The 18,860-nt window shown below is 42.0% G+C and overlaps 1 protein-coding gene across 2 annotated transcripts in view; it reads left to right on the top strand.

The window, feature by feature from the left end:
• The window catches only part of MTUS2 (microtubule associated scaffold protein 2), a 371,219-nt gene that overhangs the window by 38,973 nt on the left and 313,386 nt on the right, over window positions 1-18,860 (top strand). The window contains exon 3 of one of the 2 annotated variants that reach the window (XM_053900643.1): window positions 17,203-17,397. In XM_053900643.1, coding sequence (XP_053756618.1) covers window positions 17,203-17,397 — 195 coding nt within the window. Of the gene's footprint in view, window positions 1-17,199; window positions 17,398-18,860 lie in introns of both variants that reach the window. The other variant, XM_053900642.1, reaches the window with a different exon arrangement.

Here is an 18,860-nt window from a genome sequence, read left to right as displayed (position 1 = left end):
TTGGTCTGCTTGAGCTGTCATAATAGAAAATCACAGCCTGGGTGGTTTAAACAGCAGAAACGTGTTTTCTCACAGTTTTGGAGGCTGGAAGCCCAAGACCAAGGTGCCAGCAGGATTAGCTGCTGGCCAGGGCTTTCCTCTTGGTTTGCAGATGGCCACCTTCTCACTGTGTCCTCACATGGTCTGTTCTCTGTGTGTATGTACAGAGAGAGATCGCTAGTGTCTCTTCCTCTTTGTTTAAGGACACCAGTCCTACTGGATTAGGGCCCCATCCCTCTGACCTCATTTAACCTTAATTACCTCCTTAAAGGTCTGTCTCCACATATACTCACGTTGAGGGTTAGGGCTTCAACGTACACAGGGTGGAAGAACACAGTTCCGTTCCTAACAATTCCTTTTTATTGCTGAAGGATACTTCATTGAATGGACATGTCACAATTGATTTGTAAATTCATCAGGGGCACGGATATTTGGCTTCTTTTGGCCACTTTTGGTTGTTATCCATAATGCCACCGTAAGCATGTGCGTACAGGTTTTTGTGTTAATATTTGTCTTTACTTTTGGATGTGCCCCTACGAGTGGGATTGCTGAGATATTGTAGGTAACTCCGTATTTAAATTTGGGGGGACGGCCAGACTGTTTTCCAAAGCCATCGTACCATTTTATAGTCCCTCCGTCAGGGCTTGATTCTGATTTCTCTGTAGCCTCCCCTACACTCGGTATTATCAGCTCTTTAAATTCTAACTCTCCTCTTCATGTGAAGTAGTGTCTCATTACAGTTTTGATTTACATTCTTCAGTGACTGGAGATGTTGAGCATGTGATTATGTGTTTGTTGGAAAATTTCCATGCATATAAGCTATTTGTGTATCTTCTTTGGAGAGTTGTCTACTTGGATTCTTTGCCCATTTTGTTAAGTTTCTTTATTTATTTTGAGAGAGAGAGGGCACATGAGCAAGGGAGGGGCAGAGAGAGAGGAGGAGAGAGAGAATCCCAAGCAGGCTCCACCCACACCGTTAGCGCAAGGCCCAGTGCTGAACTTGATTTCACCAACTGTGAGATCATGACCTGAGCCCAAACCAACAGTCAGATGCTCAACCGATTGAGCCACCCAGCTTCCCCCTTTGCCTGTTTTTAAATTGGATTGAGTTTCCAGAGTTCTTTGAATAACTTCAATACAAGTCCCTTATCATGTACATGCTTTGCAATATGTTTCTTTCCCCCCATTCGGTGGTTTTGACTTTCTTGATTGACTTATTTGAAATAAAAAAGTGTTCAGTCTTGATAACGTCCAGTTTCTCTGTTTTGCCTTTTGTTGTAAGTCTTTGTCTAACTCAAGTTCATGAAGACTTCTGTCTGTGTTTTCTTCTAAGAGTTTTATGGTTTTATCTCTTAAATGTAAGTTCAGTTTTGCATGTGGTGGGAGGTGAGGGTCCAGCTACACCCCTTTGCGTGTGGCTAACAAGTTTTCCCAGCACTGGAGCTTTTCTTTTCAGTGTTGATGATTTGGCTTTGCTAAGATGATGGAATCATCTCCGGATTAGAGAATTTACCCTACCTTCTGGCTGGCAGCTCATTCCATGTCACTCCTGTTGGTGCGTCTCCCTCCTTTTCATCCTTCTTCACGCTCCGGAACTCCACTTATATCCAGATTCACAGCTGTTCTATAAATGTTGAAGTTGCTAGTTAAGCCTGGGTGCCATAAATCCCGCGTGATCAGCCATCCTGGTGTTCCTGGTGGTGCTCAGGGGTTTCCCAAGATGTGGGACTTCTACAGCTGAAACCGGGACAGTCCCTGTGTAAAGCTGAGGCATCACTGAGCTGGTGGAGAGAATGCCCCGCTGAACTGAGCCTTGTCCTCAAATTGCAGAGGGTCAGATGTTAGCTAATCTGCAGTCATCTGAAAACTGGAGGCTAGAGGACCCATTTCCCGGGTGTCTGACTCACACACACCTGCGAAGTTGGTGCTGTCTACTGGCAGGAGGCCTCAGTTCCCTGTCTGTGGGTCTCCACACAAGGCTGCTTGAATGTTGTGACATGGTGCTCGGCTTCCCCCAAAGAGATCAAGAGACCAAGGAGGAAGCTGTAATGTCTTTTACAGTATAGCCCGAGGAGTTTCACACCCTCAGTGTTCTACTTGTCACACAAGGCAGTAGGAGGGGATTCACTGTGGAGGGTATGGATAGGAGGAGGTGAAGATCATTGCAGGGGAGGGCATCTTGGAAGCTCAAAGACTTGGAGTCTGGCCTGAGATTATACCCTTGATGGTAATTGTATCAAGCCCACGTCTTTGGTAACAACCCTGAAAGATGCCCCTTCCCTTGCTTTGTTTAATTGTGTCCTTCTTTTCTCCCGCGGGAGAGTTGTGGCCTTGTTATTAAAGAATTTTGTTTACGGTTTCCCGGTGTGAAGGACACTTGGTTAAAAGAGTTGCTGTTTGTGCATAGTCCTGAGCAAGGTGAAAGAGGAGTTGCTTCTCAGCGGTTTGAAAAAGCAAACCGCCTCTCTGCAGAATGTCTGCAAAAGAAGAAACTTTATCAGAGCAACTAGGAAGATCTAGGAAGATCTAAAAAAATGGCTTCAAATAATACCTTGCCTTGTACATATAAATATGCCAGGAAGAAAACCACCTCTCCGACATAAAATTACAAGGAAAAAAAATGGGCCTCGCATAAAAACTCTGAACCACTCTACTTGATTTTGCCTTCGTTTTAGGTCTTTTATTCCTCCAGCACGAGGTCCTGCCTCTGTTCTGGCCTTGCTCCCCCCTTTCTACTTCGGTAGGCTGTAAGCCCTACTTGGGGATGCTTTTTCTTCGTTTGTGAATTTCCCACAGTACCTCGTGAAGTGCTTGCCAGTGGTGGGTGTCCGTGAATGGATATTGGATTGGACTAAGATCCATTTCCTTTCTTAAAGTCTGTTTTACTGCCTGGATGACAAGAAGGTTGGACAGTGATGCATGGACCTTTATCAATATAGTACTGAACCTTAAAAGCACTACAGTTGGTCCTAGTTGATCGAGATAGTTTGAGCAGAAATATTTATTTAAATATATATTCAAAGGACAATCAATACAAAAAGGAAACAGGCAAGAACAAACCTACTTCTTCAAGTTTCATTGAAATGTGAAGATTTGCACTCTTCAAGAGATTTCTGTCTCGGAAGAAAAAATAGCATCACTTTGAAAGAGCGACACATCATTGAAACATCCAGTAGCAGCAAAACCTCCTTTGTTGTTCAAACAGAAATTTATTTTTATGGGGTTTTCTTGGACAAAATTTTGCAAGAATATAAAGCCTTAATAAAAATAAGCGAGTATACTTCAGCTTCTGTGCGTGGGACTTGAATATTTGATCCCAGAGGGGATTTTTTCCATAGATGTTTATTAATTTTGAAGTTATTTTCATTAATTTCTCCATTACCATTAAATCCATTTGGAAGGGACTTTGATCTGCTGTACACAGTGTGTCATTCACCTGTCTCTCAGAAGGGTTTTTTTTTGTGGAGGACACACAATGATAGACCAAATTCTCTCTGATACAGGCCCTTTGACAATGGTGATGCTGACAGAGATTGGAATGATAGCGTTGCTCTACCTTAGTGTAAGCCTGTTACTCAACCAAAGACAAGAATTATATGTTCTTTTTGAAAGCCTTCTATTTTGATGCAACAGCTTTATTGAGATGTATTCATATGCTACATAGAATTCACCCTTTAGAAGGATACACACATACACACACACACACACACACACACCCGCAGAATTGTGCACCCACCCCCACAATCAATTTTAGAATATTTACATGACCCCAAAAAGAAAGAAACCCTGTACCCATTGTCAGGCACTGCTCATTTCCCCAAGCCCCAGCCCCTGGCAACCAGTAAACTTCTTTCTATGTCTACAGAACTTCCTGTTGTGGACATTTCATATAGTAGAATCATACAATATGTGGTCTTTCGTGTCTAACTTCTTTCACTTGAGTTAATGTTTTCAAGGTTCATCCATATTGTAGCACGTATCAGTACTTAATTCCTTTTAATGACTAAAAAATATTCCAGTGTATTGGCATTGGCATTCCATGCTTCGGTTATCTATTCATTAGCTGATATATATTTGCATTCTTCTGCCTTTGTCTCTTATGTGTCATGCCGCTATGAATATTCATGTGCAAGTTTTTGTGTGGATGGACATATGTTTTCATTTCTCTGGGGAATATACCTGGAAGTAGAACTGTTCTGTCATATGGTACCTCTGTGTTTAACCTTTTGAGGAACTGCTGGATTGTTTTCCAAAGTGGCTGCACCATTTTACATTCCTACCATCAGCGTATGAGGTACCATTCTCTCCCTATCTTGCCAATACTTGGTAATGTCCGTCTTTTTTGTCATAGTTATTCTAGTGGGCGTGATGTGGTGTCTCATTAAGGTTTTGATTTGCATTTTCCTGATGCCTAAGGATATTATTCATCCTACCATATGCTTGTTGGCACTCTGTATATTTTCTTTGGAGAAATGTCCACTCAAATCCTGGCTCATTTTAAAATTTGGTTACTTTTCTTCTCATTGTTGAGTTATATAGTTATCCATACATTTTGTTTACTTGAAAGCCATCAGATATATATTTTGCAAATGTGTTCTCCCATTCTTAGGTTGTTTCCCCCCCACTACTATCTATCTATCTATCTATCTATCTATCTATCTATCTATCTATTTATTTTGAGAGAGAGATAGAAAACACATGGGAGAGGGAGAGGGAGAGAGAGAGAGAGAGAGAGAGAGAGAGAGAGAGAATCCCAAGCAGGCTCTGCACTGTCAGTACAGAGCCCAAAGTGGGGCTCAAACTCACGGACCATGAGATCATGACCTGAGCTGAAGTCAAGAGTCAGAAGCTTAACTACTGAGCCACCCAGGGGCCCCTCCCCCCACTACTTTCTTGGTAGTGTCTTTTCAACCTAAAAGCTTTTCACATTTTTTCTCCGTTTTACTGAGAAATGATTGACATATATCACTGCATAAGTTAAAGGCTTATGGCATGATGGTTTGATTTACATATATTGTGAAATGGTTACCACAAGAGGTTCAGCTAACATCCATCTTCCATATGGATACAATCAAAACAAAAGAAGGAAGAATACAGGAAAATATCATCTCCTTGTGATAAGAACTTTTCGGATCTACTCTTGACAACTTTCCTGGTTATTGTGCAGCAGGTGTTAGCTTTAGTCATCGCATTGTACTTTACACCTCCAGTGCCTATTTATCTTATAACTAAAAGCTTGTACCTTTTGACCGTCTGTCTCCAGTTCCCCCTCTCCCAACCTCCTGCCTCTGGTAACCACAAGTCTGATCTCTTTGTTCTGTGAGTTTGTTTTGGGGTTTTTTGTTGTTCTTTGTTTTAAGATCCTCGATTTGAGATCATACAGTATTTGCCTTTCACTTTTTTTCTCATTTTTAATGGCTGAATGATATTCGTGTGTGTGTGTGTGTGTGTGTGTGTATGTAAAATAACTTCTTTATCCATTCATCCATTGATAGACCCTTGTTTCCATGTCTTGGCCATTGTAAATAATGCTGCTATAAATATGGGGGTGCACATATCTTCTTTATGTCCTTTGCCTTTGGATATATTCCTAGAAGTGGAATTGCTGGGTTATTTTAATTTTTTGAAGGTTGTCAGTGTTGTCTCCCATTGTTGTTGTACGAATTTCCAAGCCCAGGGGCAGTGCACAAGGGTTCCTTTCTCTCCCCTTCCACACCAGCATTTCTCTCTTACCTTTTTTGATGGTGGCCATTCTAACAGGCACGAGGTGCTATCTCATTGTGGTTTAATTGTGAAAGCTTTCACCTTGAATGAAACTCAGTTTTTTCATTTGTTGCTTATGATTTTTGTGTCACATATAAGAAATTATTGCCTGATCTGAGGTCATGGGGATTTATAGCTATGTTTTTTTTCCCTATGAGTTTTATAGTTTTAGCATCATGAGGATTTATAGCTATGTTTTCTTCTAAGAGTTTTATAGTTTTGGCATCTCCATTGAAGTCTTTAATCCATTTTTGAAATGTTTTTAATATGCCGAGAGGTAGTAGTCTAACATCCTTCTTACACACATATGTATCCAGTTGTCCCAGCACCTTTGGTCGACAAACGATTTCTTTCCCCCCATTGAATGGTTTTGGCAGCTTTGTCGAAATTCAGCTGACCACACATGTTGAGTTTATTTCTGGGAACTCAGTTCTCTTTTAAGCTGTGTCTGTCCTTACGCTAGTCCCGCACAGTCTTGATTATTCTAGCTTTGTACTGAGTTTTGAAAATGGGAAGTGTGAATCTTCTTTTTTTTTTTTCAAGATCAGGGACTTTTTGTTTGTGTTCTCAAGATTTGCACTATTCTGTGTTTTTTGAATTTCCATCTGAATTTTAGGATCAACTTGTCAGTTTCTGAAAAGAAGCCAGCTAGGATTTTGATAGGGATTGCACTACATCTGTAGATCAATGTGGGGAGTAGCACCATCTTAACAACATTGAGTGTTCTAATCCATGATTGCTTTCTACTTTTTTGTGTATTCTCTAATTTCTTTTGATAATGTTTTGTAGTTTTCAGAAAATATGTTTTACACTTTGCGTATTAAATTTATTCCTGATGTAGCTACCTTGAAAATATACCTGAACCCCCAAATTTATTTAGATTCTCATTTAGGATTAGGAAAGTAGGCAGGTAATTTGGATTTATAGTAAAGCAAAATGAAATATTACAGAGTGGGCTTTTCATGAAATAGCTTTATAGTCTAGAGGCAGTGTATTTCATACTTTTCAAGCACTTTGGTGTAAGGAAAATTAATACGAAGCAAAACCCAAAAACCCTCTACTTTGGTTCTGCCATACAGTTGACCTTTGAACAATGTGGGGGTTAAGAGCACCGATCCCCCTGTGCAGTCGAAAATCTGTGTGTGACTTTTGTCTCCCCAACTATTTCACTACTGATAGCTGTTAACCCGAAGTCTTACTATTGGCCAGAAGCCTTATTGATAACATACAGTTGATTAACACATATTTTGTATGTTATACATAGTATATACTGTATTCCTATGGTAAGTTAAGCTAGAGACAAGAAAAATGTTATACAAAATCATAAGGAAGAGAAAATACTTTTACAGTACTGTACTGCATTTATTAGAAAACACGTATAAGTGGCTCCACACAGTTCAAACCTCTATCGTTCAAGGGTCAGCTGTCATTGGAACTTTGCCAATGAAGGGATTGCATAGCTACCTTAGACAATGAAATGGAAGGCCCTCATTTGCTTCTCTTTCCTAGTGGGGATTGATGATGCCGCATACATACCTCAAGAGTGTGTAAAAAGCTTGGTTATCTACATATTTCATGTTTCTGGAGAGAGCAGAGCAGGCCTTCGAAGCAGGTCCATATGGATTGAGAGAGAGCAAGGAAAGGAGCTTCACTTGAAGTTTTTGTGGTTAGGGAGTAGGCAGGGTGAGTGGTCTGTACTCAGGCAGGTGCTTGTGTGGTTTGACTTTGTCATAGGCACCGAGGGGAGGACACCAGGCTTGCTTCTGAGCTTTCTTAGATGGGGAGAGAGGGAGAGCCCTGATGTTTGATGATTAAAATGTACTATAGTTAGTTGAATTTGAACTTGTTGAGTAAGCCACTATAGTGCCGTCTGAGGCTTGCAGCCTGAGGCCATTAAGGAAGGTGAAAGTTCCATCGAATGCCTTGTTCAAGCGCCCAGCTTTATGTTTTCCGAGAAACAAAATGATTGCCTTGTTTACTATTAGTCATGTTTAGAACTCCAAAAGTGGATAAGGACTGTCATAGTGGGAGCTTGTATTGTGGCTGTAGGAAGTGCAGAAACACGTGTCACCTTAATTTTATGTTTTGGGTCTCTGTAGTGCAGAAAGATTCTCAGAGGGTTTTTTAACCTTAAAAAGGGCAACCGTTGCTGCCACTGGCTAGACCAGACAGCCAGGCCAATGGCAATGGCTCAAGAGTATACAAATGTTCACATGGGACTGACTTTGACCAGAGCATCCTGTGTTCGAAGACTCTCTGAGGTTTGTCTAAGTGTGCTGACCGTTGGGTTGTATCCTGTTCAGGAACATCTTGGTTAAAGGATTAAAAGCAGTAGCTCTTAACAAGCTCAGTCGTGTGTGTGTCAGTTATGTTCCCACCTGGAAAATGCACAGACTTCGCATTGCTGTTCATCAGTTGATCCTAGCGGGCTCCCCAGGTAGCCAGTGGGTCTGGGGGAGTAGTGATCTCCTCTCACACTGTGACATCAGATAAGGGACTGAGGACAAGGAGGCCACCCCCTTCTGCAGGTGGGCTATGCCATAGGACCCAGGTTTGGTTCCACCCTGTAGCAAGAAGGCCAAGCTACCTCTGCTGAGTTTGTGAGCTTCTACTTCTATAACCTAAGGCATATCGGGGACCTTGGTGTGGAGGGCCACATGTTCAGGGCAGATGAGAGCTTTACTTTTTAGGGGAGACAGTATGTACCTAGCAAGTGCCACTCTAATATGGTGTCTTGCAGGACCGATGAGGGCAGTTTCTTACACGGAATCCCATGAGCAACTTATAGCCATTATTGGTCGTCTAGGGACTCCAGAAGGCATGAGAGGAGGTTGCTAAAGCTCCACAGTGAGAGCATCTCCAAGGGCACTAATGAAAGTGTGTGTTGATTGCTATTTGAGCAGATTCTAGAGCCTTTTTTTTTAAATTTTTTTTTTTAACGTTTATTTATGTTTGAGACAGAGAGAGACAGAGCATGAACAGGGGAGGGGCAGAGAGAGGGAGACATAGAATCAGGCTCCAGGCTCTGAGCCGTCAGCCCGGAGCCTGACGCGGGGCTCGAACTCACGGACCGCGAGATCCTGACCTGAGCTGAAGTCGGACGCTTAACCGACTGAGCCACCCAGGCGCCCCTAGAACCTTTTATTGGAGGGGATCCCACCGAAGGTGAGCCAGTTTGCAAGTAACAGCATAAATGTGCTTAAGTAAAATTTGCAGATGAAGAATATTTTGCCTCCTGAACCCAAAAGAGTCTAAAAGATCCTGGGCTTCTTTTCATTTTTTGGATGCTGACAACATCACTAGCTGTTTCTTGACAGTCTCAGGGATGGAGTACCCCCCAGTTTACCAAATAATTTTTAGGAATTTAATTAAAGTGGCAGGGCCTTGAGCTGTGTGTAAGACAGTAGCCTATCCCTTTTCAGTGAGCCTGTTTGTATTTATATGTTCTGAATGAGTGTGTCAGATGAGTGTCCTCAAAGGGAGATGTTATCACTGTAATGTGTGTGCACCTACGCTCCCAGAGAAAGGTTGGATCCAGTCGAGATCTAGCCTGCAGAGATTGTGTGGTGGCTAGGCTGTTGAGCTAGCCCATGGGTAGCCGCTGCATGAAGATCTGCTGTGTCTCTTCAGAAGTGAAGGAAAACAGTGACTGAGGGGCCAAGAATGGGCCAGATTGGCTTGTTAAATGAACGGCAGTGGTCCTGTAGGAAGGGTTTCAATTCTTGCGGGCCTCGCTTTAATGTACACCAAGTCATATCACTGCCTTAACTGTAGGGATGGCCTGCAGCGTCCCATTTTGTCAAGCCAAGTTTTTATGGGTCAAAAACTTACCTCTCTTCAAACGTATCAGTCATAGAGCGTTCATGCCCGCTGTGGGATAGCGTAGGGCAGTGGGTGCTCTGACGCTGGGGAATTTGGGCAAGATGGTAATTCTTATGGTTAGGGTGAAGCATATCTGAGTTTCCTTCATGTCTTGTTCAGTAATTCCCTTAAGATGATACAATGTTATAGGGGATACATTTTTTAAATTTAAGGAGATCCCCAGGTAGAGCTGTAGTTTGAGCCCCAGTATTGATTAGAGGCACAAAGTTTTGCCAGTTGGTACATTTAAGGAGATGTTAAGATTAATTCAGAAGCTATGTTGTCAAGGTGCGAAAGTCAGTGCCCTTGTATCTTTTGGTGGATAAATTCTTTTAGTAAATTTTGGATTTCCATTTGGGTCCAGCTGTAGCCCTCTGTTTCCGTTTTTTGTTTATTCTGCCAAATCTGGACTTCTTCTCTTCTTCCTTCCCCCACCACCCTATTCTTTTCTTTCCCCTTTGTTTTTACTAAGGATTCTCTCTTCTCCGCCTGTATTTCTAGATTTCCTCCAGAGAGCTTCACATCAGTATCATCAGGGTTGGAGGCCTCCCCCATGGCTGGGGTTACTTTGTAGGATTTAAGGACCCCAGGCTTAAAGAGGATTCGAATTAACCCCTTTCACTATACTGAAGAGATGCCATGGGTATTTTTCTCTATAACCCTGAGAATCAGGATTTTTGTTGCAACAGAGGCATAGGCGGCAGCAGCAGCAACAGAGTCCTGCTGAGCCATTTGCTGTTAGGAGTGCTGACCTCAGCACTTCACATAATGGCTTTTTCTCTTTTTTGTTTTTTACCCCTAATGACTGCTTTTCTCATGAGTGATCACCCAGTGGACCTGTATGCAGCACAAGGTGGTCTTTTCCCCGAGTCTGGCGTCAGTTACGACTCCGCTGTAAGACGTGCAGAGAGGTCCAGGCTAAGATACATGTCCCAAGGCCATGCCAAGGACCCCGCCCCAGTCACATATTCCTGTCTCCAAAAAACCAGGTAATTATTGCAACTTCCCCCTGGGGTCAGGTTAGTCCCTGACAGAGGCTCCGCAGGACTCTCTAACGCGGAACAGAGCAGCATACCTCAAAGCACGAGCTAGCCAGCCAGCAGCAACTCCAAGGGCATGTTTTCTGTTAGGCAGCAGAGCCAGCTTGCAAGCAAACCACGAAGAAAGGCCCCCCGTGATGGTGGTCTCCGTCTCCGCATCCTGGTCACGCCACCTGTTGTTGTGGTCACCCTGAAGAGACAGGGTGGACCCCACCCCAGATTTGGTTTAGGTGTCAAGACTGACGATGCCAGACGCAAAGCAGTTTACGAGGGAGTTTCTTACTTACTAATTGAGGTGTCTGGGGAGAGCAGTGCTGGCCTCTCCCGCAGGTGTGAAATGACTTGAATGAGCGAGGGAAGGATCCTGGCTCAGCCTATCGTATTGTCAGGGGTTGGGGCAGGGGGGGAGAGTGCCCTTGGAAGTGGATGGGGGCTTGTGTAGTTTCACTCTTTGGCCTCAGGGGGCAGCCCTGGGCTTTCCTATCAGCTTTCCCGGATGTGGGGTGCAAGGGGGCAGGGAGTATAAGAGGGGCGTGGGTTTTGAAACCTGATAACTCTTCGCAGTTAAACATAAAAAAGGGGAATCTGACAGTCCTAAATATTTTATCTTGTTGATGTTGTAAATGAAACTTTATTAATTTCACTTTTGGATTATTTATTGCAAGTATATAAGAAATACAATTGACTTTTATACATTGAACTCGTTTATTCTAATCGTTTTCAGAAATTTCACAGGATTTTCTACATACAAGATTGTGTGATCTACAAAACGAGAAAGATTTGCTTCTTGTTCCCAACCTGCGTGGCTTTTAATTTTCTTGTCCAATTGCCCTGGCTAGAACCTTCCGTAAAATATTGAGTAGAAGTGGTGAAAGCAGACATCTTGGCCTAGTTCTTGATCTATGGGAGAAGCATTTAGTCTTTTTCCATGAGTATGGTGTTAGCTATGCATTTTGTTTTCATCCACTCATCAGGTTGAGGACATCTTTCTATTGTTTCTGGTTTGTTAGGTGTTTTATCATGAGATGATCTTGTTATTGGTCAAGAGATTTTTCTGCATCTATTGAGAAGGCCATGTCGTTTTTCTTCCTGTGGTACTATACATTGATTTCCATGTTAACCCAATCTTCCATTCCTGGGATAAATCAATCGCACTTGGTTACAGTATGTAATACTTTTTATATGTAGCTGGTTTTAGTTAGCTATTTATTTGGTGAGAATTTTGCATATGGAAGAAATTATTTTCTTTTCTCATGATGTTTTTGTCTGGTTTTGTTATCAAGGTAACGCTGACCTATAGAATGAGTGTAGAAGTGTCCTCTCTCTCTCTCCCTCTCTCTTTCTGTTTCTCTGGAATAATTTGTGAAGAACTGGTGTTAATTCTTATTTAAATGCTTGATAGAATTCTCTCTCAAAGACATTTGTGCTGGGCTTTTCTTTGTGGGAAGTTTTTGGATTACTAATTCAATTTCTTTGTTGTAAGTATATTGAGATTTTCTATTTTTTTTTCCTTTGTGTTTTTCTGGAATTTGTTCCTTTCACTAGGTTGTCTGATTTGTTGAGATATAGTTGTTCATAATATTCCCTTATAATTCTTTTTATTTTTGCAAGATTAGCAGTGATGTCCCCTCTTTCATTCTTAATTTTACAAATTGAGTCTTCTCTGTTTTTTCCTTGGTCAGTGTAATTAAAGGTTTGTCGACTTTGTTGATCTTTCTAAAAACCAACTTTTGATTTTGTTGACTTTCTCTTTTATTTTTCCATTTTGTTATATTTATTACCATCCTAGTATTTATTATTTCCTTCCTTCTGCTCAGACTTCGTTTGCTTATCTTTTTTCAATGTCTTTAGATGGACTTTTAGTCCATTTAGTCCATTTAGATTTACTTTGTTGCTGCGACATCTTTCTTCTTTTTTTTAAAGTTTATATATTTTGAGAAAGAGAGAGAGAGAGAGAGAGAGAGAGAGAGAGAGAATCCCAAGCAGGCTCTGCGCTGACAGTGCAGAACCTCACAAACCATGAGATCATGACCTGAGCTGATACCAAGAGTCAGACACTCAACTGATTAAACCACCTAGAAGCCCCATCATTCTTTTTTAATGTGAGCATTGCAGAGTGCTTCAGTGATATTCATTCTTATGGCCAATCTCTACCATTGGGCAAATCTCTTAGTCATGACTCTGCTGGGGGGTGTGGTAGGGACAGTGGTCTGTCCCTCTAGGAGTGGCACTCCTGATTTACAAATGGGTGCTAGGCAGGGGTGGGGGGGGGGGCAGTAGCTTCTGGTCTTCTCCCTTTACGTCTCCTGATATTGAACCTCTAGCCTACAAGTAAGCCAGGACAACAGTGATTTTTGGCCTTTTGTGCCTGGGGTAGTGCCTCTGCCTTTTTACTTGGGACTGGGTGAAGGGTCCTCTGACCTCTTAGCCTCTTGCTTGCATGTAATTTAGCCTCTGCAACATGGACCTAGGGGAGGGATAAGGGTGAGAAATGGTGGTAGCCTGCCTCTCCCGGTGAGATGTGGTACCTCTTGCCAGGGGGAGAGGAAACCTGTTGCCTTGGCCACAGCCACCCACATGAGAGCTGTCATCATGCTGAGATGGACAGGGTTGCAGAGGAGGAAAGGAGTGCATTAGGCTCAAGTGCCATCCAATCTATTTTTACTGGATTTAGTAGATTTCCATATGTAAATGTTTCTTTATTCACTGTATGCCTTTGGAACAATTTCTGGAAACTGCAAGTGATTGTTGTTTTTTAAAAATAATTTTTACTGGGGCACCTGAGTGGCTAAGTCGGTGAAGCATCCCACTTTGGCTCAGGTCATGATCTCATGATTCACGGGTTCGACCCCCGCATCAGGCGCTCTCTCTCTCTCTCTCTCTCTCTCTCTCTGCCCCTCCCCCACTCGCACCCTGTCTCTCAAAAAATAAACATTAACATTTTTTTAATAAAAAATAAAATAATTTTTACTAATAATGGTTGTTTCACTGGAGAAAGTGTCCAGGGAGCTTGTGCCACCATTGTGGAAGAGGTCTCTCTTATGTGTGCTCAGTTTTATTTAACATTAATTGTTATCATTTGTTTACCGAGGGCTTATTATGCACCTTGATAGGTTATTTCTGTCAATATTCTTAAATAGCCCAAGGACACTGAATAATTGCAAAAACATATTCCCCTGACATGCTGCACTTGAAAAATAGTAAGGAGTGCACATTTTTCTAATTAAATTCCTTTTTTGAGAAACTAAGATTAACCTAAGGCACATTCACTCAGAGCAGCTGAATGTAATGCACAAGAGCACCTTTCACAGGGCAAGTGGGCATGTCATCTTCTGTTGACCTTTTCAAAGTGTGGTCCAGGCACTACTGAATGAGGATCGCTGAGGTGCTTGTTTAGAAGACTGAGTTTTGAGCCCCAGCCCAGCCTAATTCTCATGCAGAGACCAGTGCAGGTCAGCTCACACACAGGCTGCATTAATGTGTGCAAGCTTGATTACTGCAAACTTCAGCTAAACTTGATTGAATAATAACGTCAAAACCACCGTGCTAGACACTGGTGGTTTCTCAAGAACAATAAGACCTGCTCTTCCAAACCCCAGAGGTATGTAAACTATTTGTGAGATTTATCTGGTAGAAAGAGAGACCGTTGGATAGTAGCTTGATGTATAGATTATATAAAATTTAGAAAAATTATGTATACTGAGAGTTGGGGCAAGACATACTCCGACAAGTAGCCTACACACACACACACACACACACACACACACACACACACACCCCATGTGCCTTTATTGGAAGGGAGAGCTGGACTGGACTAAGGGAAAGTGAAAGCCTGGAAGTCACTTAGAGCCTTACTTCGTGTGTACTTGGGTCCCTGCGTTGTTGAGTCCTCTCTCTACACGTTCTGCCGCTACCTTTCTTCCAACGGCACGAACAATCATTGAATATGGGTAAGGGTAGGGTAGAACAAATTCCTCCTTGAGCATTTCCCATGCCTTTATTGCCTTACATAATGATTTAAGAAACTATGTTTTCATTCTTAAATATTAAATGAATGTTTACTACGTGCCAAGGTTCTCTGTTAGAAATTTTGAACTTTCCTTCATTCCCAAATATGGGTTTGTTTTCTTGGGAAAAAAATTAGTCCACGTTCTTCTCATGTGATTTGATGTAACCTTAGGTCAGTTATTGATTAACTGGGCTGGGAAAGAGGTTATATATAACCAAAACTAGTATCCAAATGTAGTGGGTTTAGTGTATACTTACTGTTGAAATTGCATCTGATTTTTTAGCAACTCTTTTACTGTTTTACAGGCACTGTTCAAAATTGAGTTGGCATAAACTTACTGTGAAGATGGCATCTGATACATGGGGATACTTTCATTGTTCTGGGGATATCACCTAAAAGTACGCAAAAGGATAGGAGAACAGTTGGAGGTGTTGACATGGCATTTAATTGCTGATACAGAAGGGCCATTATTACTTATTAAGCAGTGATTATTTCTCATCATAGTTGAACGTTTTTCCCCCAAGCATTAGGACAGAACTGAATCAGGAATACTGCAGCCCCAGCTCTCTGCACTCACCCAATTTTTCCTCCTCCTCCTCCTCCTCCTCCTCCTCCTCCTCCTCCTCCTCCTGACCCAGAAATCAAGAAACCAGAGTTGTGCGTATTCTGTTTTCACATGGATGTGCAACTGACTACAGACTCACTCTTAGGGAGAGCTCCCGGTAGAGGAAGAGACACCAGTGGTCCACCATGGCATCTGTTGGTTCTCTAAAGATTTCCACACATAGGATCCCGAGAAACTTAACAGAAACCCATGGAGGAGGGGAAGGGGAAAAAAAAAAAAAAAGAGGTTAGAGTGGGAGAGAGCCAAAGCATAAGAGACTCTTAAAAACTGAGAACAAACTGAGGGTTGATGGGGAGTGAGAGGGAGGGAAGGGTGGGTGATGGGTATTGAGGAGGGCACCTTTTGGGATGAGCACTGGGTGTTGTATGGAAACCAATTTGACAATAAATTTCATATATTGAAAAAAAAAAGATTTCCACACATAGATCTGTTTCTAATGTAGATTCTTCATTGATTTTTAGATGTCGTTAAAAAAAATAAATGGCTTCTTTTATTATTAGTTTGCAACCTGGTTAATCTTTTAGTAGATAATAAAGAGTGAGGAACACTGCTGAACGGTCTGCATATGGCTGCAGCTGAAAGTTCCTAAATGGCTTGACTAGAAATTTATATAGAATATTAGGACACTTGCCCCTTTTTCCTTTTTATTATTATTATTTTTTTATTTATTTATTTTTAATCTTTTTTTCTTTTAACGTTTATTTTTGAGACAGAGAGAGACAGAGCATGAACAGGGGAGGGCCAGAGAGAGAGGGGGAGATACAGAATCTGAAACAGGCTCCAGGCTCCGAGCTGTCAGCACAGGGCCCGACGCGGGGCTCGAACTCATGGACCGCGAGATCATGACCTGAGCTGAAGTTGGATGCTCAACCGACTGAGCCACCCATGCGCCCCGCCCCTTTTTCCTTTTAAGGACTATTAAAGGGCATTTGTGTGTGATAACATTCTGGTTCTATCTGGTATTGAAAGGCTCTTTTAGTGTGGAGATGATCATTGCAGCGGCTATGAACAGAGCCTGATTCAGACATCATCATGCTGAGATGGTAAATTTATAACATGATGTTGTATTATTTCAAAATTAGCCGGCTTTGCACATATTTGGGAACTAATTTTAAGCTTAGTTTAATTTTCGAATTTTAGTTTAACATAAAAACACATCGTGGAAAAAGAATAAAAAAAGCCTAGTAGTGTTAACTAGAGCATCCATCAAGTTCTCTTACAAGCAGTAATATTTGTAATATATCTTTGAGGCCAGTTTTATCACCACCAGTCCCTTCCATTGGTTCTGAAGTGTTGGGTCAAGTGCCCAAGGTTACACAGCCCGTAAATCATACAGACTGGATTTCAACCTGGCCAGTTCCCCAGTTTATGCTCACCTCATTCCTACAATGAACGGAATGCTAGCAAACAACTCTTTTGTACATGCTTCTCTGGTTTCTCACCAAGTGTTTATAATTACTGATGAATATTTACCACAAGGGCTCTTTACCCATTGCATGTCAGACTCTAAGGTGTATGTCACTTTCGCAATTCTAGGGTAGCTTGCAACAGTACAAGTTCATTCCGTTCAGCGTCCTAAGCACTGTCTACCTTTATTTATGGCCGTATAATAGGGCTAGTTGTCTATTCTTTTCTCATCTGCCTGCTGCCTCTCCTCCTGTGTAAGTTCTCTGAAGCTCCCAGCCCACAGCGAGGAGCTTTTCTCATAAAGACGTATTTGTGACTATGCTGAACCGCACTGTACAACATCAATTGTGTTCAGTTTATGATAGAGTTAGATTACTATTCATAGTCTGTGTATTCCTCTGTCTCGTTGTCAACTGATTTTTTTCGTTTGTTTGTTTGGTTTGGGTTCGTTATAGCAGATTTAAAGAAAGCCTCCGGTTCAAATGCTGCAAAATCCAATCTACCAAAATCTGGACTTCGTCCTCCTGGATACTCACGTCTCCCAGCAGCCAAGCTGGCGGCGTTTGGCTTCGTGCGGAGCTCCAGCGTGTCCTCGGTCTCCAGCACCCAGTCCGCGGACAGCGCGCAGCCGGAGCAGAGCAGACTGGCCAACCGTAAGTGGGCGGGGCGGGTGGGCGGGGCCGGCTGCGTTGTTCCCTGTGGGACACGCCCCTAGGACCACACCGGGGCAGGTGAATGGCCATATCTTCATTTCTTCAATATGGGCATTTCTTCAATATGGGCATATGGGTATAACGGCTTCATTTCTTTGCGTTTGAAAGACTTGATTTGACTTCCTATTATATTATATTATATTATATTATATTATATTATATTATATTATTTACTTCCTTAATCTACCATTGTTAGGACTTTAGAAAATGATCTACTGAAGGAAAAAAGGCCTGTTTGGCACTATCATTTTTTTCAATTATGAGGAATTAGAGTGCCAGAAAAAGACTTAAATCTAGAAAATGACTTAACCAGGTACTGATTCCAGGAGCCCTTTGCTCATGGATTCTATGTAAGAAGTCAAAGAAAGATCCAACACAGGTGTTCCCATGTTGTGCTATCATGAAGCATATTATGTATTAGATATTAGTGGTGAGAATCCTTTTAGTCACCTGGGATTACCTGTCATGGCTTCATTTTGGTGGAGCACTTGGCTGGATTTCTCAAAGTTACCTAAACAGTGTGAAAAATAGAAAAGTAGAGCTGAGCTTCTTCAGTTCTGCCCAGAAAGGTCCCCATTGGCTGAGTGATGCTACTCTAGGCCTGGCTCCCGAGACTGATGTTGGAAGCTGTGTTTTAAAGTATGAATTAATAGTCTCAGAGCAAGTCACAAACAGCCACCGTTCTAAAGGAGACCTGGAGGCCGCCCCACTGACCTGAGCCTTTGATGACCAAAGCCCGTCTCAGCCTGTCAACTTCAAAGTCATTGTTATTAGATCTGAAACCATGACATCTCGGACATTGGTTAGCAAGAACTGGCCAGAGGACCAGGGAAGTCTTAGAGGTTTTCATGTGGAGTGCTGTTCGGGAGGGATTACAGTAGTTGAATCGTGCTGAAGTAAGTAGCAAGAGAAAGAAACAGAGGACAAGACGGGGTATATGGGAGGGGAGAGGTGGAGAACAAGATTGATTTATATTATTTTCTAAATTTCTTTTCTCCGAGCTTGCTCTTTCTCTATCCTTTCTTGGGTTCACAGAGATGATGCGTGGCACATTCATACCTGCAAAGTTCTAAATTTTGGTCTACCTAGTTATTCCTAAAAATAATGCATTACCTTTTCCTTTATCTTGATGTGTTTGTAAGCAGTTTCTGAGAGGTTTTTTGCTCACTTGGTTTGCTAAAGGTGCTGTATCTCAGAACTGCTTTCACACAGGAATACACTTGTCATTAGGGATTTCACCAGATTCTCAAAATCTGAAAGAGCTCTTTGCAAATGTGTAACTCATATTTTCCCACGTGTGTGCGTATTGACAATCTGAAGATTTTTAAGTATAGGAGCAACTATTTGTCATCTTTTTTAGTAGTAAAATCCCTGGTGGCATGTTTCTCTTTTAGAGGAAGCAG

Source organism: Panthera pardus, unplaced genomic scaffold (genome assembly GCF_024362965.1).
Source record: "Panthera pardus isolate Hobbes unplaced genomic scaffold, ASM2436296v1 HiC_scaffold_1, whole genome shotgun sequence".
Lineage (NCBI taxonomy): Eukaryota > Metazoa > Chordata > Mammalia > Carnivora > Felidae > Panthera > Panthera pardus.
Note: the sequence above shows the minus strand (reverse complement) of the source record. Positions and strands in the feature narration are given on the sequence as shown.